The sequence below is a fragment of the Elephantulus edwardii genome, unplaced genomic scaffold, assembly GCF_000299155.1.
Source record: "Elephantulus edwardii isolate Elephantulus edwardi_28Jun2011 unplaced genomic scaffold, EleEdw1.0 scaffold00041, whole genome shotgun sequence".
Lineage (NCBI taxonomy): Eukaryota > Metazoa > Chordata > Mammalia > Macroscelidea > Macroscelididae > Elephantulus > Elephantulus edwardii.
In genome coordinates this window covers 17,358,762-17,383,356 of record NW_006399791.1, presented here as the reverse complement: position 1 = coordinate 17,383,356, position 24,595 = coordinate 17,358,762, and the positions used below count along the sequence as shown (strand labels likewise).

The 24,595-nt window shown below is 45.7% G+C and overlaps 1 protein-coding gene across 3 annotated transcripts in view; it reads right to left on the bottom strand.

The window, feature by feature from the left end:
• SLCO3A1 (solute carrier organic anion transporter family, member 3A1) overlaps positions 1-24,595 on the bottom strand; it is a 439,918-nt gene that overhangs the window by 31,658 nt on the left and 383,665 nt on the right. For all 3 annotated transcript variants that reach the window (XM_006885188.1, XM_006885189.1, XM_006885190.1), the window contains 3 exons: positions 23,017-23,215; positions 20,839-20,977; positions 6,083-6,258 (listed from right to left, as the gene is read on the bottom strand). In XM_006885188.1, the coding sequence (XP_006885250.1) occupies positions 6,083-6,258; positions 20,839-20,977; positions 23,017-23,215 (514 nt within the window). The remainder of the gene's footprint in view (positions 1-6,082; positions 6,259-20,838; positions 20,978-23,016; positions 23,216-24,595) is intronic.

Below are 24,595 nucleotides of genomic sequence, written 5' to 3'. Positions count from 1 at the left end.
TGCAGTTAATAATTTCTAGCTTTTTCTTTTGCTTTATGTGTAAGTTTACAGAGCAAAACAGTTGCCACTCCAGAGCTCACACATAAACCATATTGTGACACTGGCTGCAGTCTGTAGAATGGGCTGGCATTTGCTCCGGCTCATTGTGGAGTTTCCATCGGTATATTCTACCCATTCCTGCCCTGCTATTGTTGCTTTTCGGTAAATAGTGCCGCTTTGATCTTGTAGAATTGAGAACTTCATAGTACAGAGAGCAGACTGTTTATTTTATGCGTCTGTCTCTTGTCTGGTTAAAAGGTGGTCTTAGGACTGACTTCAGTCCCAAGTCAGAAAGGAGTCTAAAGATCTAAAGTAAAGGGTTCTTATAGTTTCTATCAGATTAATAAGTCTGGGGTGCTTGTTTTTAGGGTGTGTGTGAATATGGACTTTAATTCTGTGTTTTCCTCCCACTTTACCGGGTACCCTCTGCTGTGGTTCTGGTCAGCGTGGTGGATAGCGAGCCATCTCTTTCTTCTGGTTTCACAGTCATATATAACTGGAACTAATTTTCATAAGGACAAGCAAATTTGGTCAACAAAGTCTTCATTTAAAGACATTCCAGTTTCGTTTGGACAGGGAAGCATCTTAAATTGGCTGGACTCAAATACTGGGGAGGAAAAATCAACTGACAAACCCATTAACCTCACACTTTCTTGGAAAGAGGGTGGGTCTTTAACATGTTTGTTATCCCTATATTACACGTGAAATTAACCATTCCAGGATGGTGTGACAGTCTGGATGGACCATCTGTAAAACAATCCTTTAATCTGCTTTACATTTCAGTACATCTTAAATAGGAAGATAACTTCACATAATCTCTGTCCGTTACTCTGGATTGAAATAAATTTGATTTATTACTCTACGGCAGTATTTTAGAATGACCTTGGGCACATAAGCACATTTTCAGGGTATACTGCTTTCTGGGATTCTCAGGAACTACGCTATGCTACCGTGTTGGCCTACCACTGCTATTATTGCTATTGGGTGTTAGGGATTTAAAATCAAAGTCATAAGCACCTGAAGTTGAAATGAGAGAGGAGGTCATTGCCTGGATACTAGTGGGTGGTTGGCAGGAATGATAATTTAAACCACCGCAAATACTGAAACCCTGTTGGAATAATTTTTTGACAGAATTAATTGCTAAGCGTCTCTTTACTCACCTAGTTTTTAGTAGTTTGATTAGTAACGACAACCAGCTCCAGCAAATGGGTCCACGTAGCTTGGTGACATGACATCTCATTTGCAAAGCTTCTTATATTTGTAACCGTAAAAACCCCACCTCATTGTCCTGGAGTTGGAACTGACACACAGCTGACCATCTAGCAGCTTTTTTGGTGGCTATAAATCGGACAGAAGGAGACTTTCTCCCGCGGAATCCAGTCACTGGTAGATTCAAATCAACAGAGAGGCACCAGCTTTGGGTTAGCTGTGTAATTCTCTGGGCCGCCAGTGTTCTTGCTGTATTTGGAATTGTTATTGTGTACAGTCGAGTTGGGACTGCTCCATGGCTGAACTTCCAGTGGGTTTTCAGAGGTAGTAAGTCCCACTGGAGGAGACTGAGTATTTCTCCTGTGGAACAGCTGGCGGATTCGAACTGTGGGCCTTTGAGTTGGCAGCACACCTTCTTATCACTATTATTTCTATCTTTCTAGACATTGTACCCTCAAAACCTAGCATGGGTTTGGCACAGAGCACATACTGAGTAAAGATAAAAAGGAACGGGTAGGTGGACAGAGCCTCCTCTGGTTTGATCACGAAAGAGCATGAAGAAGGAGGCTGTTCCAGATGCCACAGGCAGTGAGCCAGCCTCCCTCACAACTGACCCTGACCCAACCTCCATCAGAAGTCCCTAGGGTAGAAGCAAAGGTATGCACACACAAAATAGACTCGTGAGAGCATGTTCCTGAGAACAGGACCTGGAGACAGTCTCTGTGTGAGTAAGCCTTTAGATGCAACCAGGGACATTTGAAGAAGGTTCCAAGATTAAAAAGACTCAGGTGATACCAGGAGGGCCCACCTGACTATGTCTGACACCTGTATGATATACAGCTGGGACGGCCAGACAAAAACACCCTCCTCAGAATGTCTGTGCTACACAATCCACATTCTTCAAAGTCATCAGTGGCTCCTTGGTTTTATTTTTCATATGTTCGTTTGAAGGTACTGACTTGAAAGACACATGAATAAAGGCAAAGTTTCCTTATTAAAAAAAAGCACACTGGCATAATGAGCTAGAATATTTATCACCTGAAATTTGATTTCTTTTTAGCTATCATGTCAAAAGGAACACAGTGAGGCAGATGCTGAGATTTATCTTCATTTTCAGTTGGAGAGGTAGTTTCAAGAGAAAGAAGAATCCTTCTCGGATCTAGTTACACAAAAGTGGAGGGCACAGGTCTGCATGTTATTCCAAGTTTTGGCCAAGTTCAGGGCATTGTTAGCTCCATAATTCACTAGATCTTGAGCCCACTGCTTAATCTCTTTCTGAGCCTCAATTCCTTATCTCGAAAAGGAGAATTAACTTAAGCTCAAACTCAGTGCCATAGAGTTCCTTCTATCAGCGAGAGTGATTCTAATAGTGACTCTAACAGTGACTGTTGTTGTTGATTGCTGTTGCGACCCTATGAACAAAAGGCCTGAAGCCTTTCTATAACTACCGTCATTTATCAAAGTTCATAGAGTTTGCAGAGGCATGTGGCTTAGGAAGTGGATGCTGATTCTAATAGATGTGGCAGTCTTCTGGGGTTTCTGAGGCTGTCGTTATCAGCCCATCTTTGTCTTATGGATTCACTGGTGGTGTCAAGGCACCTGAGATAAACAGCATGTGAGTTACCAGGGAATCAGTAAAGGAACAATGCCACCTGGGTGCCTTTGGGGGAACATCACTCACAAAAATGTCAACACAATAAGAGCTCAGTTGTTGTTGTGTGCTGTCAAGTCAGAGCTGACTCATCGCTGCCCCTCCAGGGGGTTTTCAGAGGCTGTAAACGTCATGGGAGGAGACTTCCTTCTGTAGAGCAGCTGGTGGATTCAAACAGTGTGTCTTTGGGATTTCAGTGCAGCAACACTAACAAAAAAAAGTATAAACACAGTAGGTCTGTCCTGACCCTTAATAAGAGCCTGGTTAACCTCAGCTTTTATCTTCGCTTGTGGACGTTCTGAGCACTGTTATTAGCAGTTACGCCCCCACTGAGCCTGAGAGTGAGGCACTGGTGGTTCAACCTTAATTCTCAATTTCCACACGGGAGATGGGATTAGATTCCCAACCAGCGCACTGCATGTGCAGCCTCTATCTGTCCATCAGTGAGGGCTGGCTTGTTGCTATGATGTTAGGCAGGTTTCACTGGAGCTTTGAGACTGGGATGGACGAGGAAGACAGGCTGGGTGGTCCACTTCTGAAAATGGGCCAATGAAAACCCCACAGATCCAAGGGGTGGGATCCACGAGCAATCATGGGGTTGGCGTGGAGTCACCAGAGTTGGGGCTGAACTGACAGACCCTAACAATCACAGCCTGAGAGGCATGTATCGCACCCAGCACTGGGTGAGTGCTGGAACCATCTAGACTCTTCTATCCACCTGTGATGTCTGTAGTGGCAAACGGGACTGGAAGGAGACTGGACATGGTACAGCTTATCCCCTTGCACATCTGCGAGCATCTGTCTTCAGCAGGCTGGCCTGCAGAGTGCAGTTACAATCTGATTCAGAGGACCCCTGAGAGCCCTGCTGGCCTAGTGGGGAAGGAATTACACTGCCAAGCCAAAGTCAGGCAGTTCAAATCTATCTGCTGCTCCATGGGCTCCACTGGGGAAAAGAGGGGTAATCTCCTCCTGGGCAATTTAGAGCTTCTGAAAACCCACTGGAGGGGTCAGTTATGAGTAAGTTCTTACTTGATGACAATGAGTGAGTAAGAGTGGCAGAGTTATTACACGCTGGGTTGGAATCAACTTGATCACAATGGGTATGGGTTGGATAATGATGCACTTAGAGGCATCCAGCATATCCTGGTTTGTCAAGCAGAGATGTGGGAGGGATTAAGATCCTCATACACTTGCAGTGTTTGGTCTGCCAGTCATAAGTGCTGAGACTGTGTCTTTGTAGGAATGTGATGGGGGAGAGGACCTTTGCCAGTGGTGCTGAGGGGCAGTTTCCCTGCTTTGTGGTGCCTTTTGTGGAGAGTATCACAATACAACTTCAGATGAATTTCTAATAAGAAAAATAAACTACCCATAATGCAGCCACCCGGAACCCCACCTACAACCTGATGGGTTTTGTCCATATGCACGTTATACATAATCAGCCTGCAGGTATAGTTTTGGATTCAATAGCTCATTTCATAAACATCTTTCACTTTCTTAAGAGTTTTTCACTGTTCCACTGAAGTGCAGTATGATAATTTAACTCATATTCCAATTCTGTCTTTCTTGCATTATAGTTAGCATTGTAATAAAAATCTGTCTATGCTGAGCTTATTTTTTTTTGTTTTTGTAGAGAAGTATTTTTCTTAAGATAAATGGCAAGGGATAGGGCTATTGCATAAAAGGGTTTGAACATTTTTATGGCTCCTGATTCGTAATATCACACTGGGTGGGGTGGGTTTTTTCTTTTTCTTAAAAGAGTAATACGATTTTGAATGTCACCAGCAAAATGTGACTTTACCAGTTTTACCACAACTTGGGAAGCATTAAATGTGGATTTTTAAAACTTGTTTTGTAGATACAGTCTCAAATGTAGCAAGTATGAAATTGCAAACTGGTATTATACCCTTAACGCTTTTGCACATTAACAGGGCCGTGTTCATGATACTCAAGTATTATAAATTCTTTTGCAAATCTTTGAGGGACTTCATCACAAAGACCAAGAAACGCTGTCTGCTAGAAGAGAGCAAGAGAGAAGCAGGCCGAAGCAGGTAGAGATGAACTATTACACAGGGCACTTCTAAGCCCTTTTTACCTAGTTTCATATCCAGCCTTTGGAATTACACTGGGTTATTTAGACAACTACCTGAAACCCAATACATCCGATCATTGTGTAGTGTTGATTCCTCTTGTTCAGATCGCTGCTCATTTCATTTCTAGGCTTCCTACACTGGTAACTTTGAGAATGCTAAAATAATAATGTCACTCAGAAGTCGCCTGTGAAACATTTCTCCTGCCCCAGGCCAGGTCCTGAGGCGCAGAATCGTGGAGTAACAGTGGGCTTTCCTCCCACCGCCTGTGCCCTTCTCTGTGCCCCTCTCATCTGTCTCGGGTTTGCACACACATAGGGTGTAACCTGGCTCTACACTTCTCCAGGAGCAGGCTGATGCCACAGTCATCTCCACTTACAGATTTAGAGACAAGTCCAAGGGGAACAGACCTGCCACAGGGCTGTGACCTTGTAACCAAGTGACAGGGCTGGCAGGCCTGGGCAAGAAGACTTTAAACTGCTAGGCTAAAGCACGCAGAGAGTCTACTTCTGGGAGGAAAGGGAAATGGTGTCTTCTCCCGAGCACCCTGCTCTCTATTCTTTGTACAAAGTCCCAGAAGATCCTGGAAGATTCCATTTGTTAGAGCAGAACTCCAGAGGGTTTGTGATGGCTCTGATTTTGGGGAAGGAGAGCACTCATCAGGGGGTTCTGGTGGTTTAGTGGTAAGGAATCAAGCTGCCAACCCAAACGTATGAGGTTTGAATCCACCAGTTATTCTGAGGGATAAAGAAGGGAAATCTCATCTCGTGCAATTTACCATCTCTGATAACCTGCTAAAAGGTCAGCTATGGGTCGGTTCCCACCCAATGGTACAGAAAACACAAGACTGGTCTTCAGGTCTTTCTTTCAAGGAGCCTTTGGATGGGCTCAAACCTCTAACCTTTTAGCTACCAGCTGAGCAGTGTTAACTCTTCGCTCCCATCACCTAGGGCAGCTGGCTTTCTTGCTGCACCCCTGTCCCACCTGGCTGGTACTCAGTCTCTGAGACTGTGTTCTTGAGCAGAAATGCAGACACCTCCTGGCAGACAGAGGTACAACAGGCTGGCTACCTGTTCCCAGGGCGCGGAGTGCTTACCTGATGAGGATGATGACGGAGGGCGTCTGCGCCATGGCGCCGATCATGCTGCAGACGCACATCACACACAGGAAGGTGAGGAAGGCCTCCTGGCATCCAGGGCTGGGGCATTTCCCAGGCACCACGGTCGCATTCTCAGGGGGCACGGTGGTGAGGCATACACAGCCAGTGAGATTCTGGAAAAAAAAAAGCATCCAGCCTTCTGAACTGGGGGCATCTCTAGTCCCCAAATAAAAAAGCTATCCATCAGAGCTTGCTGTCACAGCCCAATTATGCATCCTGGTGCATTCCATTCATTAGGCCTGGATAGACGAATTAGCTTTTTAAAGGAGGCTGTAACACATATGCAAATCAAGGCAAAAGTGCATTTGCCTGTGCATTTCAATTTTCAAGAATCCCTCCCTAATCTGTACCTTAGACCTAAGTGTCCCCCCAAAATACAATGACAGAAGAAAGTGCATTACCACAACATTATAAAACATTGACAAATTAACACTGCAATTGCTTGCAATTTGTCCTTTCTTTTAGGCCTTTATAATGACTCTGAAGTGTACGGAGTAAATCAGGTAACTGCATGTTGCAGCTCTTGTAGCTGGTCCACTCCCTGATGCAGCTCTGAGAACAAAGGGTATGCATGGTCAGTCGTGGAGGGGAAGTTGGGAATGTCCTCCCATGGCTCAGAAACCCAGGAAGGCACAGAGATGATGGCAGGGAGCTGGGCGAGGATGGAGGGGCACCAAGCTAAAGCCCAGAGATCTGCTGATGAATAGATGATCAGAGCCAAGTGTGATCAGTGCCCACATTCCATTTGATCTTCCAGGAGGATCCTGCCCAGCATCTGGGCTCCAGCCAGGCCCTGCTCTCCCACTTGAGGAATTTCTGACGGCTGAGGGAGGAGCAGGGGTTTGATAGAGGCAGTGCGGAGCACCGAGCCAATTAAGGCTCGATAATAATAGTGCAGAGTCCTTTAATGAATACAGAATGAAAACAATCATAAATGATTCATGGCGCCCCTTTCCGGGACTACTCGGCTGTCTGAGCATGCCAGAGCAATGCGTCTGAGGGTCAAACAAACTCCCTCAGCTTTTTCAGTTCTGCCCAGCTCTCTATTCCTCTTTTCTTCCCACCTTTCCTGATGGGGCGCAGAGAAAGGGTATCTTATCCAGCTAAGCTCCAAGGGTGCCTGCAGGGAGTTGAGTCTTTACAGGACCCACAGGTAGCCTTGGCACCCAGTCCTCATACCTTTTATCACACTCAGTGCTGCAGTGGGTCCCTCTGCCCTAAGCCGCCTACACAGAAGGGGCTTTTGTGTCACTGTGTGTCACTGCTGCAATTCCAGCACCTGGAGGCACTGACAGTGGGTGCCTGAAAGGTAATGAAGCCCTGCCCTCAACAGTCCCTCTCTTCCAGACAATTCCGCTTGGAATGCCCGTAAGGCCATGACGGTACAAGACCACCATAACAGGAAGCTCGGGAAAGGTTTACACACTGACAGACTTGGTCCTGGAGGGATAACAGGAATTGGAATGGGGGGAAGGAGAGTAAGAATAAACAGTAAGCCGAGTAAAGGGAAAGGCAGCTTTCAGTGAGGGGTTGATCAGACATTATAATTAATTAATGACGTTAACCAATGGTGATTAATGTCATGAAGTAAAATATCTATGACTATATGAAAAACCAATATGATATAGAAACCTTCAACTCAAATTCTAAAAAAGAAAAAAGATCTTTTCTAGCATTATCATTTATATGTAGCCAACTGGAGGACTTCGGTGACCACGGTGGGATGTGGTGGGAAGTCTTTGTTGCAAATTATGGGTGGGAAGCCCCTTGCTGAGTTCTAGGAGTCAACATTCTGAGTGTGGAGTAAGTGAGGTTACGTCACCATGGGGTCTGCAGCCAAGACAAAGGGGGACATGGCACAGAGAAACGGGGAGGGGCAGTGCACCCCTGGACAAAGGGGTCACCCTGGCCACACGGCCAGGAATGAAGTAAAAATATAAAAAATGGGGACGTCAGCTTGTCAGTGCCAGAGAAAAAAGGCTACGAGTGGATGGGCACCATCCGGAAGTGCTGGGCAAATCTGAACTTATTTATTCAGATTTACCTAACTTGAAAAGAGCCACGACAGAGCCTAGGGATGGGATATACCAGCAGGATCTGAGCACAGGTTTCAATTGGATGAGCCAGACCGCCATGGTGCACACCAAATGCTAGGAGGTCCTACAGCATAGGGGTGGTGGCAGGATAAGCATTCCTGTAGCCCAGGCAGTGAGCGATCTGAGGGAGAACGCAGAGCCAGCAGTTACAAGGGACAAGATGTGAGACATTCTTATTTTGGGACACAGATCTGGCTGGAGGTTGTGCTAAAGAGCTGCGTGTTCTAGGTGAACAAACTGATGAGGCCAGGAAAGCTGAAGCCTTCACTCAGATGAAGGCCAGCAAGCTCTGAGAGCAGCAGAAAGGAAGAGCTGCAGCTCTGGGCATCTAAGCAGGGAACTCTAGAGCCACAAAAGCTCTGAACAGTTGTTGTTAGGTACCATCAAGTTAAGCACAACTTATAGCAACCCTCTGAACAAAAGATCTGAACCCCATTCTGTCCTGTGACATCCTTACTCTTCCTGACACACAAGAGCCCGCTGCAGCAGTCCCTGAGTCAATCCACATAGTTGAGGGTCTTCCTCTCCTTTGCTGACCCTCCAACTTTCTCAGCATCATGTCCTCCAAGGAATAGCCCTTACTAGCAACATGCCCAAAGTATGTGAAGTGAAGCCTCATCGTTCCTGCCTGCAACGAGCACTCCAGCTGCACCCTCTCCAAGACATATCTCTTTGTTCTCCTGGCCGTCCATGGGACGTTCAGTGCTCTTCTCCAACTTGGCAGCTCAAAGGAATCAATTCTTTTTCTGTCATCTTTATTCATTGTCCAGCTCTCAGATGCATAGTAAGTAATCAGAAAGACCATGGCCTGAACCAGATACACTTTAGTCCTCAAACTGACAGTTACTCCTCCAATAATTTGGAGAGGTCCCTAACTGCAGATTTTCCTAGTGCAACGCATCACCTTATTTCCTGACTGCTGGTAACAAAGGTGTTAATTGTGGATCCAAACAAGATGAAGCTGTTGACAGTTTCAATCTCCTCTCCATCCATGATGATGCTACCTATTGGTCTAGCAGTAAGAATCTTTGTGTTCTTGATAGATTGAAATGCAAACCATACTGAATGCTGCATTCCTTGATCTTCTGCAATAAGTGCTTCAAGCCCTCCTCACTTTCAGCAAGCAAGTGTGAAGGACAGAGCTCATCTGAGTGTGAGTAGGATACTCATTTTAATAATGACGATGACAGAGAGCTGGCTTCTCCCTCTGCCCCAGGCTGTATGCAACAGTCCCGTGTGGCCAGTGAAAAGTGGATGGCTCTTCAATGCTGGCCGTGGACTTTCATGGCTTAGGCAGAGTGGATGGAACACCCCACACTGCTCCTCAGGTGGTTCCCAGCATGGCAGCAACTATTTTCAAAATCCCACTAGGCTCCAAAGATGAGTGTGTTTTTCAGTCTGCCATTCCCTGGAAGGTGCAGGCGCCACTATTTCCAGAAGAAGTGAATTCTCTGCTGGGTGCCCTAACATACAGTGGCAGATCTAGTTTTACTGTAAATGAAATCACTGTGATGTCTCGTGCTGAAAAGAACATATCTGACAAGCTTTGGGACCTGAGGTGAAGTACATGACAGAAAGAGACCAGCCTGTAAATTCTGTAAGGACTTCTTCTACAGACAAAACTTCCCAAGACACAAAACAGTGATATATGCATGATCAGGGCCAGAACACTAGACTGTTCCTTAAAAGCAAGGCTGGATGAAGAACTAGAAGGTAAAGGAAAAAGGGGAGTCCCTCATTGAGGCGGGCTGACCCAGTGGCTGTCAGAACAGGCACAGCAAGGATCTTAGGCTGGCACAGGTCTGGGCAGGGCTTCCCTCTGCTGTATCCTGGGTTGCTATGAGTTGGAGCTGACTCAGTGGCACCTAACAACAACAATATGCGTCATACATGTGCACTGTGTATAGATGTTCATCAGCAGGAATTGATGACACAGATTCTAGTAGACCTACACAATGGAGGATTTGAAAAACTCAAACAAACTCAAACTTAACTGCTGTTGAGTCATTCTGACCCATGGCAATTCTCCATCAGGTGTCTGAGGCTGTAAAGCTTCACAGGAGTTGACTGCTCACATGTCTCTTTGGTGAGCAGTGCAACACACAAAGGACCATGTTACAAGGGCTTCCAAAGGGAGACGATGTAGCCACAACAATGTCATGGGAGCATTCATTATGTACCAGCCTAAAAAGATGTACTAGGTGAATGACTACCTCAAAAAATAAAACCAAAGCAAAAGAAGGTACAGAATAGAGCCTTATATATGCAAAATATAATGCGAATTTTATAGAGGGGTGAGTTGGGGTAGAAGGGAGAATATTTACTTTCCTCTTTTCAACTTTTGGAAACACATAAATATATAATCTATTAGAAAAAAATTCTAAAAGCTTCAGAACATTAAAAAGTAAAGGAAAAAAATCAATGAAAAAAGAAAAGATGCCATTGAAAAATTATACTTCTGTATCCACCTAATTATTAATTTAAACTGAGAACTGTTTCCATTCACATATGATGATGGGAATAAATAATTACAAACAAGCTGGAGACCATAAAAATAGAAAGATTACTCTATGGAATCTTGGATTCATTTTCTATTATGAAGAAAATCACAAGCGTGCTATTTTGACAGCTCATATTACAAGAATAAATACTCTTGAGCAGCACTTCAAAAATAATGATAGAAAAGTTGCTTTCATTTGGTCTTTCCCCCAAATTCGATACGTATGGATCAATTCCTATTAATTTTACAAATTAAATAAATTCCTAGGTTGAGACATTAGCCTGTAAGAGGATGGGAATGGGTAATGATGTTATTTGCATTATAAAGCAGCATCTTTGATAGAAAATTAGATGAAAGATGGTGTACAACAAACTTGATGGAACTGATGTTACTGAACTGTACATGTGGAAGATGCTGAATGAGTAAAGTTAGTACCTATACTTGTACTATCTGTTAGGTATTTTTGACAACATTTTTAGGGGGTGGGGTTTGGGGAGGTGCGGGGGGGGGATTGTGTACCAATGAGGGAGTTTTTCTTTTGCTTTTCAAGGAGAGGAGCAAATGGGGGGGAGGGGGGAGGGGTTTGTGCGGGGAGAAGGGTGCAACAATGAATGAATGGAATCCCAAAATCTCTGTAGATGTTCATTGAAATGAAAAATAAACAACCTAAATTTAAAAAAAAAAAGTCAACTGAAAAAAAACCAAAACACCTCTCTTGTGAAAACTTGAAAAGCAGAGAGTCATATTCCTACATTCAGGAAAAATCCACCCTCTTTTTTTTTGGTTAAAAAAATAATTTACAGAGAGGAACTGAAATTCAGGTCTAAAAGCCTCCATGAACAATTGCATCATTAGTCAGGAGATCAGAAAAACTGGATGGTGCCCAGCTTCTATAATTACTGAATGTACTGAGGAAAGATTTTAAGACAGAATCTCTACCAAAAGGGGGGAAAATGAGGAACAGAATTTCAATCTTTCATTAAATCTAGACTTTTGGGAGTCACTGAAACTAGATGGCCCCACAAAACAACTATCGTAAAATAATCTTGAAGCCTTGAGCTGACACTATTTCTTAATATCACTTTATGCTAAACCAACCAATGATGTTGTTATGTGCTGTTGAGTTAAAACTGACTCATAGCTGACCCTCCACAGCAGGTTTTCAGAGGCTGTAAATTGTACACGAGAAGAATGTGCTTCTTTCTCCCAGGAGCAGCTAGTGGATTTGAACGACTGATCTTTGGATTGGAGGTATTAACTGTTTACTCACTATCCCACCAGAGCTGCCTAAAGGTACAAGTGGTTTACCTTCATTAGTGAAGAGTATGTGCCTTGAGCATTGTGTTCTCATAAATAATTACCTATGTGTTATCAAACTGACAACAGTAACTTGGAAGGTTAGGTGAGGGGCACAACAAACTGTGGGTTTATATTAATGGTGGAGGAACAGCTTGGGAATGGAGGGTGAGAATGGTGGCACAACTTGAATATTATCAAGGTCAGTGAACTGTACATCCAGGAATTTTTGAACTAGTTAGGGTATGTTTTGCTGTGTATATATTCACACATATAAAAACTAAAAAGAGAAGTTGCTTCAGCTACTTTGAGGAAACCACAATTTCCATTAAATATTGGGTCCCGGTCCTAAGGTTCAGAAAGGGAGATTATGAGAGAGGACGTCAACACAGATAGTGTTGTACTCTGGTCTCTCCTATGAGATCTCAGGTATTCTGTGCCTGAGAACATCCTAACAACTGGGCTGCCAAAACGCTGATGCCATCACAACTGACTGGGACATCTTCCTTGGACGGACAAGATGCTCGTGTGTCCTACACATGTATGGATCCTTCCATGATGTACTGAAGTCCATTAGACAACCTCCTGCCATTTATGACTGCCTTTTTTGTAGTTTTCAATCTCTTTCCCTCATCAACTCAACTCAAGCTGGTATTTCCAGGCAAAGGAATCAGAGAACTCAGGCAAAGAAATTGGTGTCAAGGCACATGCCTCAAGGCAAAGGGGATATTGAAAACCTGCGATGAGAAATACAGTCTCTTCTTCACTTGCAGGGTCACTGAGTGAAGGATAATAGCCAGGGAAGAAAATTCCGAAATGAAAGCAAGACCTGCGTCCACCTTTTAGCCCAATAACCTGTAATGCATGAGACACAGAACATCTTGTCGCAGCCTTAATTAGCTTCTACTGAAGGGGAGAAAAGAGGTAGTTCTTTGGGGAGCGCCAAGGCCATTTGCTGTAGCCATTCCAGGCAAGAAATGGGCAGAACAAGGGAAGCGGAAAGATGTGACTGCAACTCAGAGAGGACACACATAACCTTGCACCTCGCTCTCCATAGCCACGGCTCTGATAGCCTAGTGGTAAGGAGTTGTGCTGCCAAACTGAAAGTACATAGTTTGTATCCATTAGCTGCTCCAAGAGAGAAAGATGGGCAATCTCCTCTGGTGTGATTTACAGCCTCTGAAAACCCTTACAGCCAGAACCCTGTAAACTTACTAATTTGTCTACATATCTGCTGCCCTCTATTAAATTACAGCCTCCTAAACTTCAGTGTTTGCTGGTTCATATGTTGTTGTTGTTATGTGCCACCGAGTCACCTGCAACTCATAGCGACCCTATGTACAACAGCCCTAAACTCCGCTCTGTCCCATGCCAATCGCACTGTTTCTGACACACCCATCCCAATTATCCCAGTCACTGAATCAATCCACCTCATAGAGGGCCTTCCTCTCCTGCGCTGTCCCTCCACCCTCCCAAGCATGATGTCCCTCTCCAAGGACCGGTCTCTCCTCACAACATATCCAAAGTATGTTAGATGGAGCCTCAGAATCCTTGCCTCCAAGGAGCCACCCGGTTTAACCCTTTCCAGGACAAATCTGTTTGTTTTCCTAGCAGTCCATGGTATTCTCAATACTCTTCTCCAGCACCACAGCTCCCGCTGGTTCATATAGATTAAAAAAAACACAAAACATTCCTTATTCCTTCATTTTAGACAATTTGGATATACGTATGAATTTTTAAAGAAATCTATAAAAAGTCATGTTTTAACTCCTAACCAGAGTTGCCTTACCATGAATTGTTAGCCATATTTCTATTTCTTTTCCATGCAAAGACACAGGCATATTTATAGTATTATTTACTTTACTGAAAGGGATTAAAACCCATGCTATCTTATCACGTTCTCTTCTCACTTAACACTGACTTTGACACCTTTAAGTCAGCTAAAGGGCTTCTCTCCATTGCACTGGGTTAGGATCTCAGGTGGCAGTGCAGTGCCCACAGACCGCTGCACTGCTGACCCACAGGCCATGCTTCTGGGCAATTCAAATCCACGAGCGGCTCTGAGGAGAAAAGCGGACCATCTCCTCTGTGAGATTTACAGATGTGAGACCTGAGGAAGTCAGTCATGAGTCAGTCTGAACTGAAGATGATAACCACAGTGCCTGTGTGGAGCTCAAAGGTCCTGCTTAGAAGGGCAGCCACTTCTCAGTTGTAGTCAACACTGCCCTGAAGAAGAGCAGGCCCATTAGGGGGCCTTGCAACTTTAAAAAAAATGCTAAAAACCCAGATTCACGTACAAAATGCCCAGACTGTTAAAGTGTTGTTCTGGCCACAGTAAATACATCTTCATGGCCATGGTGATTATGCACTCAATCTGTTCCTTCTGCTGCAATATAGTAACATGGTGCTTCCAACTTCTCAGCCTGCCTTCTTCTCGGCCAAAAGGAGAAACATGAATTAAACAGGGGCAGGAGCGAAAGGAGTGGGAGGCTGTGAGAGCCCGGACGTTACTCCTGGCTCACGTCCCTGTACACATAAAGCCATGTCTCATCCAACCTCCAGAGTCCAGTCATTCTCAACCGACCATGACTTTCCTCCAGGGACATGTGGAGATCGCTATCTTGAGATCGTTTCTCTTGTCGTCACTTGTGTATAAGAAAGACTGCTGCTGGCATCTAGTGGGCAGAGGTCAGGGACACTGAAAAACACCCTGTAGTGCATAAGCCCACCCAAAATTACCCTGACCCAAGGGCCAACACTTTGGGGCAGAGAAGTCTTATGTGGTTCTCAACTTTTGTGGTTGCTGTTAGGTTCTGACGAGTCAACTACGACTCCTAGCCACTCTATGAATAGTCGACCAGAACCCAGCCCTATCCTTTGCCATCCTCATCATCTCTGACACACATTGTCGAAGTCACTAGGCAAAATATCTGGGATGTTTTGGAAAAAAAATATAATTAATGTCTGCCTCCACTATTGGATAATGAAACCATTGTCTGAGGATGGGGCTTGGACATCAGGTTTTGGAAGTTCAACATTCTAAATGACTGGTACATGCAGGCAGTATTGAGGTCCTAACATTACTCTGGAGTTCTCTTTATGAATCCATAATGGTCTTTGTTCCTCCTACAGAACCTACGGGGTGCTTTCTTTAAGCAGGTGCTCAGGGACATCTGTGGTCTTGATGAGAAGACACAGGCATCCCAGTGGAACAGTGGTTAAAGTGATTGATCAGAAACTGGAACCTCTCTCTCTGCTGTCAAAAACTGAGGGATAGCTGACCCTCCCTTGGGTTTCTGAGCCTGTAAATCATAGTTGAAGAGACTTCCCATTTCCCCCTCTTAGAGCAGCTGATGGATTCAAACTGGCAGAGAGGTGTGGCCTCTGGATCTAGGCCATGTACACTCCTGCAAGGTACATAGTTCAAACCCATCAGCTGCAGAATAAAGACAAGACATCATGGGCACCTCTACTTTGTTCTTCAGGGCTGGGTATGAGTTAGAATGAACACAAAAGCAGAGGCTTAGCTTTGGGTTTTTGTTTGGATTGGGGATGGATTCAGCACCTATCTTTCACCATTATAATGGGTTACGCTGAACGTGTATGGACATTTTCCTGGTGACTGATGCAACCTTTTTTAGTCAATTATTCATACATCAAAATGATACAACTTCCGGCAGTCAGTCAGCAGATACTAACGTGCCTTTGTTGGAATAATTACTTCTGAAAGAGAAAGGCACAGAAACAATCTGGATAATGTCTTCACGCCAAGGGATGCTTACAAAATTAACCTGCCACCTCTTTGGCACCCCTCTTGGTTATGTGCAGCGAGGGGAATTAGAAAACGATTATCAAATGTGAGCCTGGAAATTTCCATGGCTATGACTCAAGAACATATGAAATAAGAAAATAATAATAACAAGCTAAATGAGGGAAAGAAGTAGTCTAGCATGAGAAAACTGCTAATGCTAATGAGATTTCCCAACGGCAAGGATTCTTTGATGGACTGAGAGCCATTTTCACAAGTCTGGATGGGTCCTCTGAATAGTGGGAAAGGAGCAATCACGGTATGGTTAGGACTCAGATCTGCCGATTCTCACCTACCTGCCTGCTTATGGATATGAAGAGAGTGGTGTTATCACTAGGAGCTCCGTGGGGCTGCCTATGGTCAGTGAACAGCCAGGTGGGCATGTAAGAGGCACAAGGCCTTTGCTCAGAGCCCCAGGCATTCAAGACTCCACACAGCACTCATGCCATAATATCAGGGGTAAGAACTGGCTGGGCGAGTGAGTGCAGGCACCCTGAGACTCCATGAGGGTGCCCGTGCAGAGCTGGAGAAAGTCTCATGAGGGAAAAAACTCTTCCCATAGGTAAGGACAGAGCAGCCGAGGCCACGCAAATAAGGCAGGAGGCCCCAAGTGGCAAGAAAAGTAAGCCCTTGATTACTAACTGGAAGATTGGCAGTAAGAGTTCATGAAGAGGTGCCTTGGAAGAAAGGCCTGGTAATCTGCTTGTGAAAAACTCAGTAATTGAAAATTCCATGGAGTACAGTTCTATCTGGAACACCTGGAGAAGGAAGTGACTCCTGACCACTGGTTTGGTTATATTTATGGCCTATCTATTCCATTACTAGGAATACAACCCACGGAGGTCGGAAGTGCGACCCAAACGGAGATTTGTACACCAATGTTCATAGCAGCAGTGTTCACCACTGCAAGAACCTAGAAACATGTCCAACTACAACCTACTGGATTGACAAACTGTGGTGCATTCACACAATGGAATACTATGGAGCATTTAGGAGCAACAATTTCTAAAAATACTGTGTAACTTGGGAAAGGCTGGAGAGCTTTATGTTGAATGAACTAATTCAGCCTCAGAACAACAAACACTGCAGAAGACCATTATTGTAAAGATAGACAACTAGTAAAACATGTATGGGAACTCAAGGCGAGGAGAGGGGAGGATGGGTAGGAGGCGAAACCGGAGGGCTGCACAGTTTGGTGGGTGGAGGGAGAGGGGAAAGTAAATCAGAAGGATTCAGGCAAAAAGATAGGGTAATGATGGGCAAGATCCAAAGGCGATTAATTTTATAAAATATAATGAGAATGATTGTATGAAACACAATGTGAATGAAGAACAGTGAGACACAATGTGTATGAACTTTGTAAGCAAAACAATAAAAAAATATGTATGAGATGGGAAGGAGGCTATGGGACGCAAAGGTAGACTTTCACTTGTAGAAAAGTCCTTTCTGGAGAGTTTGGAGATACTATGAGAGGCATGGGAGGACAGAGAAAGGGAAGCAATCAAAGTCCAAGTCCCTGAACTATAATCTGTTAGGGTCAGAATTAGTTGTCAACAGGAGGCCAGGATCAAGTCAAGCGAGTGGGCTCTGCCTAATCAGAACCAAGGATCCGGTAACATTAGACCAAACTACCCTCAAAGCTTGGCATTCTTAGTGTTTTAGGCACATGGGTCATGCCACCTGTAACAACGGACCTTTCTCCACCGTTTAACTTCAGACAAACGACCCATCTCACTTTATGGGCCACATCCCTTGTAACAAATCTCTTTGCTTTCACCTTCATTTTCTTCTCAGGCCCAGGGCTTTGACCTATGTGGGGAGGGTGTTTTGTTGTTTTTTTTTGGTGGTTCTTTTGGGGGGGGTTTGGGGAGGTTTGACAGCACATTTAATATCATGTATACAATACAAAAGGCCCAACCAAATACTGTGAAGGAACACATCCCCCATTAACATGACAATGGTCTTTCAGCATGTGCCTGCTGAACGGAATGGGGATTCAATCAATTTTACTATAGAGAGGTGGGGATCAACACAGGGCTCTATCACAGTATTATCCTTACACAATCTAGTTGTAAAATGAATGTTTATCATGCTTTGAACAGTTCAGATCTGATTTTGAAAACCACACCTCTGTTTGTACAGTCTACAGCATTAGCGACCACTCAAAAAGAACACACCATTGATTAAATTCATAAAGGCTCAATCAAGTATTAGAGCTTCAAACATAATGGTTAGTTACGTGTATGAACTACTTGTACTGACAACTATTAGTTGATTCTCTCATGACTGGTAAAAGTTGGTTCTCAGCAAATAAACTCTTTAAAGCCCCATGACAGTCTTTCAAACTGGTTGCTGCAGTTTCAAGGCTGTGGATGTTTTAAAAGCTTGACCATCACCTATATGGCCCCCTTCCAGAAGACAAGTGTGGCTCTGTGTTCCCGAGTTCCTCATACATCTGTGGAAGCCAGAGCAACTGCACACCTGTCTCAACTGGGGTGGTAAGGAGGAGGGAATGTTGCTTCCACTCTGCTGGACTCCAGCTCTGAGGACATGTGGTTTCTCACTCTCCGCCTCATAATTGCAGGAGAATGACCTCCCACCCTGCCTTCACCTCAGCAGATAATGTGAGGCCTCACGCATGTGAAGAAAAGGCAGGTGTCTGGGGATTAGAGGAGGGCTGGAGGCAATCTGAGGAGCTCACCATCAGGTAATTACCCTCTGCAGCTCTGCTGTTTCAGCAGTGAGAGGCGGCCACAGGCGGGTCGGGACTCGCTCAATAAGACTCTCGTCCATGCAAGATCGAGGGAAATGCAATTTTTAAGATCTGTTTTTGGTCTGTGTATTCTATGAAACAGAGACTCACCTGGTCTCAGGACACCAGCCGACAGAGAGTCAATTTCATTCTTGGAACAGGATCAGCCCTGAGACTGACTTATAATATAACTAAATGAAATTGTTGTCATGAAAAATAACAGCCTGTTTTTATTTTAACCATTCTCAAGGCCTCATCTTTAAAATTCCTTTCCATGCACAGGAGGAAAGTGCTCTGTAACCCAATTAAAAAAGGAGCTCCTTCCCCCCTCCTGCACGGTGAGTTATTTTCTCCATAGAAAGATGTTATTAACTGGCCAGAAATCTAAATGTTAAAAGTACAGAAAAACAAATTCTTTGAAAATGAAAAGAAACGAGTTGCTTTGTTCTTTCCAGGGAAATTATTGCTCCCAAAAGATACACAATGTGGGAACAACGAAAAAACTCATAAATTCCATTACGAGTTTCTCGATCACAGCGACGTGGCCTACTTTGTAACCTCTGTGTCTTTCCCGTGCCTTATAGACATTTAGTGAGCCTCTCCTGGGGGACAGCACAGGGATTTCAGAAGATATGATCCCAAGTTCCCATCTTTAAGGAACCCAGCGATTGGAGCAGATTACAGACCCATTAACAGATCACTGGAGAGAAAAGCAAGGCAGGCACCAAAGGGCTGCAGAGGCAGGAATCCCAAAGAGGAAGGAGAACAGGGGTGGCTTCACAGAGGGAGTGGCTTCTGAGTAGGGTATTGATGAGTGAACAGGAGTTTCCCAGCTGTCAGAGGGAGATATGAAAAGACACATGCAGTATGGGGAAATAGAATACTTCAAACCGAAAGGAGGCAGAGCTGAAGAGAAAAGCTGAATGCAGACACATGCCAATCAGGAAAAGTGACTTATTTCTAGTTGGTGAGTAACATTGAAAAGAAAAAATTTAAAAAACAAAATGGCTACTGCTGAATCAATTCTGACTCCAGACCAGCACTAGCCAACAACAAAACCCACCTAGAACAACAGAACTCAAAAACCCCAAAGAAAGGGCTGCCAGAACAATTCAGACTCATGCTGACCCCTGTGCAGACGAGGACTATGTTCTGTGGGGGTATGGAAAGCTCTGGAAGACAGATTGCCAGGCCTTTCTTCTCAGGCACTTCTGAGTGGGTGTGACCTTCCAACTTTTCAGTTAGCATCTGCACGTTCACCCGTTTTCAGCACCTTTAGGAAAAGTCATTTTCAGCTTTAGGAAAAAAACCCCCAACATTCTGATGTCAGTGCAGAAGTCTGACCAGAAGGGGGCCACACTGAGCTGGGGGAAGGTGCTGTGAGGCAGGCAGCTACTGCTCAGATCCTTGAGGCCACAGTGGTGACATGAGTGCAGAAAGACAGATGGGAGAGACACTGAGAAGGAGGGGCCAGCACAACTTGGGGGGCAATGCAATGGGTCTTCATGCAGAGAGCTCTCAGAACGCTATGTGCTAACAGCTATAAATTTCTCTCTCTCTGTATATCTATTTTTTTAATATGGAATGCTTCACAAATTAGCGTGACATCCTTGCCTAAGGGCCATGCTAATCTTCTCTGTATCACTGCAGTTTTAGTATATATGCTGCTGAAGAGAGCACTCAGTTGTAAACTTTATGGTTAAAAGGAAAGACCTTACAAAAAAGGAATGGGGGAAAGGTGAGAGGCCTCCAAAAGGGCACTGAGTAAGGAAGAAGAAAACTTAGTGTCAGATAATCTTAGGCTTGGAAGAGTTCTTCCCCGAACAAGTTTTCTAGGTTTTGCGTACATGCTTCTGGTGATGGGGAGCTCACCGCCTCTACAGACAGACAGCTCATTCTGTTGGCACCTTTTATCCACGCCTTGGACCAACATCTTTCCCTTCAGATCCCTTACGTATAGTGTCCTTTAAACAAATTTCTTTTTCAAAACTTTTTAATAGTTCAATGAAATTTCTTAGAAAGCTGTTTGATTAAACAGACAGCTAAAATGACTGCCCGCCCTGCTGATAGAGATTTCTCCATTACATCAGGACTGCAGCTAAGAAGGACTGCGGAGAAGAGCACTGGATGGACCCCAGGCACATACAGCCTCCCACTCATAGCCCTAGCCTTGGCTCTGATGCTCCTTTAGCTGCTTGGGGACCCCAACCCCACCGCACCCTGAAGAAAAATCATCGATACCGTGCTGTTGCAGCCCGCAAAGCAGGCAGACAGGTAGGTGATGCCGTCTGCCCCACACACTGGAGTGAAGGAATCAGTTTGGCATTCACAGTTTTTATTGCAGGGCGAGTAGGGGTCCAGGGCCGAGCCAGGTACTGAGCTGGAATAGAAAGGAGACAAGGAGCCCATGAGAGAAAGGTCCATCCTGTGAGGGGTCCCGAATGCCATCCCTCTACCCACCTCAGTCAAGAGTCACACTGGCGCCCCAGCCCATGGAGCTCTGAGCTGGTACCTCTCCCTCTCCCTCTTGCAAACTTACTCCTCACTAGCCTTCAAGGAGTGGCCAGGGCCACCGCTGAGTGCTGCGTGGGCTGTGCCCTGCAGGATGGCACCAGGTGAGCAGGGGAGTGGAGCCTCTGCCCAGATGAAGTGAGCCTGGGCTGGCGGCAGCCACAGCTTAGCTGGTGCTCCCTCATCTGCGAAGCCTGTCCTGACGCTGCAGCCGTGGCTGATCTTTCTCCCCTGACGAGCAGATCTTCCTTCATTTTGGGGCTCATCCTCTCTATCGTATTATCCTCAGCAGACAGTATGTCCAATAAAGCTTACTGCACTACGACTGTCCTGGCCTCAAATAACCATCGTCTGACGGATTCATTTCCCAGAGCAAAATATCAGTAAGATGTTTCAAATTGCCCTTTGCCTCATTAAAGACAAAGATACCAAGTGCAAGCAAATTGGAGAGAGAACAGGGGAGGAGTGGGCGTTCTCGAGAGCTCAGAGAGGAAATGTCTCCTTCGCGTCCATGATTTCCAGCTGAGCCTCCCCGGTTCTCCACGCTCAGACTCATAAAGACAACGGAGACTGGGCCTGAGAATTTCTGTGTCAGGTACTGTTCAAGGAGCGACATGCATTCTTGTGTTGTTTTCAGACTAACCCCCTGGGATAGGAACAGTTATTGTCCTATGTTTACAGATAAGGGAATTAAGGCAAAGCCAGGGTAAGGAGCGCATTCAGATGAGCCTAATGTGTGTTCAGGAGAGCACAGTGGGCACTTTGGCCAAGGCCCTGGACTCTTCTCTTTTCTCTTGAAGAATAACTTCATTGTATTAAGGTCCTCGCTTCTAACCACTAGTTAGTTACAGCTTCAGAGTCGGGCGATGGAAAGGCCCACAGGAAAGGCCAGCACACTGCTCTTAACTTTAAATGCTACTACTTGTAAACCAGAGGCCCTCAAAGCTGGAGAGGGGATCTGGGGCAGTGTGGGCAGGAACATGGACAGAGGAGGTCTGCCTGGGGATGGTGACAGCGACTGTGCCCAGAAAGGATCCACCTGCTGACATTCGCAGGAGCTGCAGCAAACCTGGCTCCACTCATGGGTTCTGGTGGGAACCACACGGTACCCGCAGGGCTCTGGAGTGCTGTGACTATTGGGAGGAGGACCCTGGCTCTGGAGTGGCATGGGTCACCTGCAGGCCAGCCGGTCGCCTCGTCCCCCAGGTCAGTTCCTGAGGCAGCCTCAGAGTCTCAGGAAGGGGGCTAGTGTCGGAGCTGGATATGGGAGCGTTCTCCACAATGCAGATTAGACCCTGCTTCGAAGCTGGGATAATGAGCAGGGGTTTGTTACGTGTTGTCAAGTTTAAATTGACTCATAGCTAATCTTCTGTGGATTTTCAGAAGCAGGAAAGTACAAGGGAGCAGAATGCCCATCTTTTTCCCATAGAGCAGCTGGTGGATTCGAACCATGTGCCTTTAGGTAGGTAGCGCAGCTCCTCACCCTAGGATAATGTTCCCATAAGAACGACCTACCTTCCCTCCATCGCTGCTTCCCTCGTCTTTCTTCCCTCCTTCTCTCTTCCCTCCCTCCCTCCCTTTTTCCACTTACACTAGCAATACCCATCTTGCTCCAGTCCCTGAAAGGACTCCAAGTCTAATGATAGATTCTGACAGTTCAAGGGATTTCTGAAATTCATCTGTGTTCATACCATCTCTAAACTCAAATGCCCCCAAATCCCATTTGCTCTCAGGATGTACTCCTGGCTTCTCCAGGAGAGTGTCCTGTCAGGTCACACAGATCCTGTGACCCAAGGTCATCATCTCCCCAGTCCCCAGCACTGAGATAAAGCGGGCTCCACTCACACCTTCACGGGGGGCTGGGGATGCTCATGGGCAGGGGCTGAGTGGGACATTTCTGGAACTTACTTGTTTCCATAGGGAACGGTAACCCCAGCCACAGGGCCTGTGTCACAGCCCAGGAAGAGGAAGGAGACATAGCAAGCCGTGGACACCAGGTTAACGAGCATGGCCATCCGAATGGCCCCGAGCGCGGACAGGCTGAGCTTCTTCACCAGGAGACCGCCCAGGAAGATCCCCAGACAGGCGCACGGGATTGCGGTCATCCCTGGAAGGAGAGCAGAGCAGCACATGAGGAACCAGATGGGCTGGTCAGCGGGGAGGGGTGACATCCACCTTCTCAGCAGTACTCCAATGTACTTATTAGGGGGCTACTCTCAGCCTGAAACTCCGGATGGTACAAATGGTTAAGTGTTCAACTACTCACCAGAAAGTGGGTGGTTTGAACCCACCAGAGGTACCTCGGAAGAGAGGCCTTGAATCTGCTTCCAAAAGGTTGCCATAATGGGGCAGTACTGCTCTGCGCACATGGGGTGACCTCAATCTGGAATTCACTCAACAACTAACACCAATCTCTGTCCAACTGACTCTGATTCAAGTTAAGTTACAGACTTTCCGGAAGTCTACCATGAAGGGTTTTTTCCTCCAACACAGCCCTGGGCAGACTTGAATCTCTAGGCTCTGGGTTCACAGCTGGGTGTGCTATTTGCACCAGCCAAGAGCTCACAGGAAGCGGCTCTTGAAGCCCAGCCTCGATGAGTTGTGTGCACAGGCCTGATGTGATGAATGCAGCATGATCATAGCAAACTCACCCGCCAGGCGGGCTGGGACATGCACATCGATTCTGGAGGGTAAGCATTGTGGAGTCATGGTGATGTGTTTTCTGTGCCTTTTGAGAAGAAGGAGGACTCCAGAAATTTGGTTGTGACATTCATAGTGAACTGAGCTGTGAACCAAAAGGTCCTCTGTATCCAGAGGTTCGAAGCTACCAGTGGCTCCATGGGAGAAAGATGATCTCCTCCCTTTACGACTTTAGAGTCCTGGAAACCTGATGAAGGGTGGCTGTGAGTGGAAGAGACTCTAGGGCAATGAGCTTTGAGTTATGAGTTCTGATTCAAAAGGTCCAAGGGTCTCCACAAGGGAGAAAGATGAGCAACTCCTCCTGGTAAGATTTACAGCCCGAGAAACCGGATGGAGGGCCATCAGGAGGTGGGATCAACTTGTGGCAGTGGGTTTCGGTTTGAATAAAGGGGCATGTTTGGAAGCTCTTCTTCCTAAAGACCAAAGAACTCAGCAGCCCAGGAAGACAGCGTTTGAGCCAGCCCTGCTCTTTCTCTGGAGGAAACAGTACGTTCCGTGTGACTCCTGGAGAGTCACTGGCATGGAAAATACCTTCTTTCTGCTGGTTACATATGCTCCATCAGCAAGATAGCAGACCACAAACCTGCTTCTTCAGACTCCCAGAGACCCATGGAATTTCAGGAAGACCAAGTGGCCCCAGGCTTCTGGTCTCCCCTTTAGTTTCGCTCGCTTCTAATTCATTTCATCTCCACGTGCCTCTCCGAAGCCTGCGCCACTGGTGCACTGTGCAAATTATGCATGGCTGATTTTCAGTCTAGGAAGCTTCCACCTTGCCAATCAACAGACT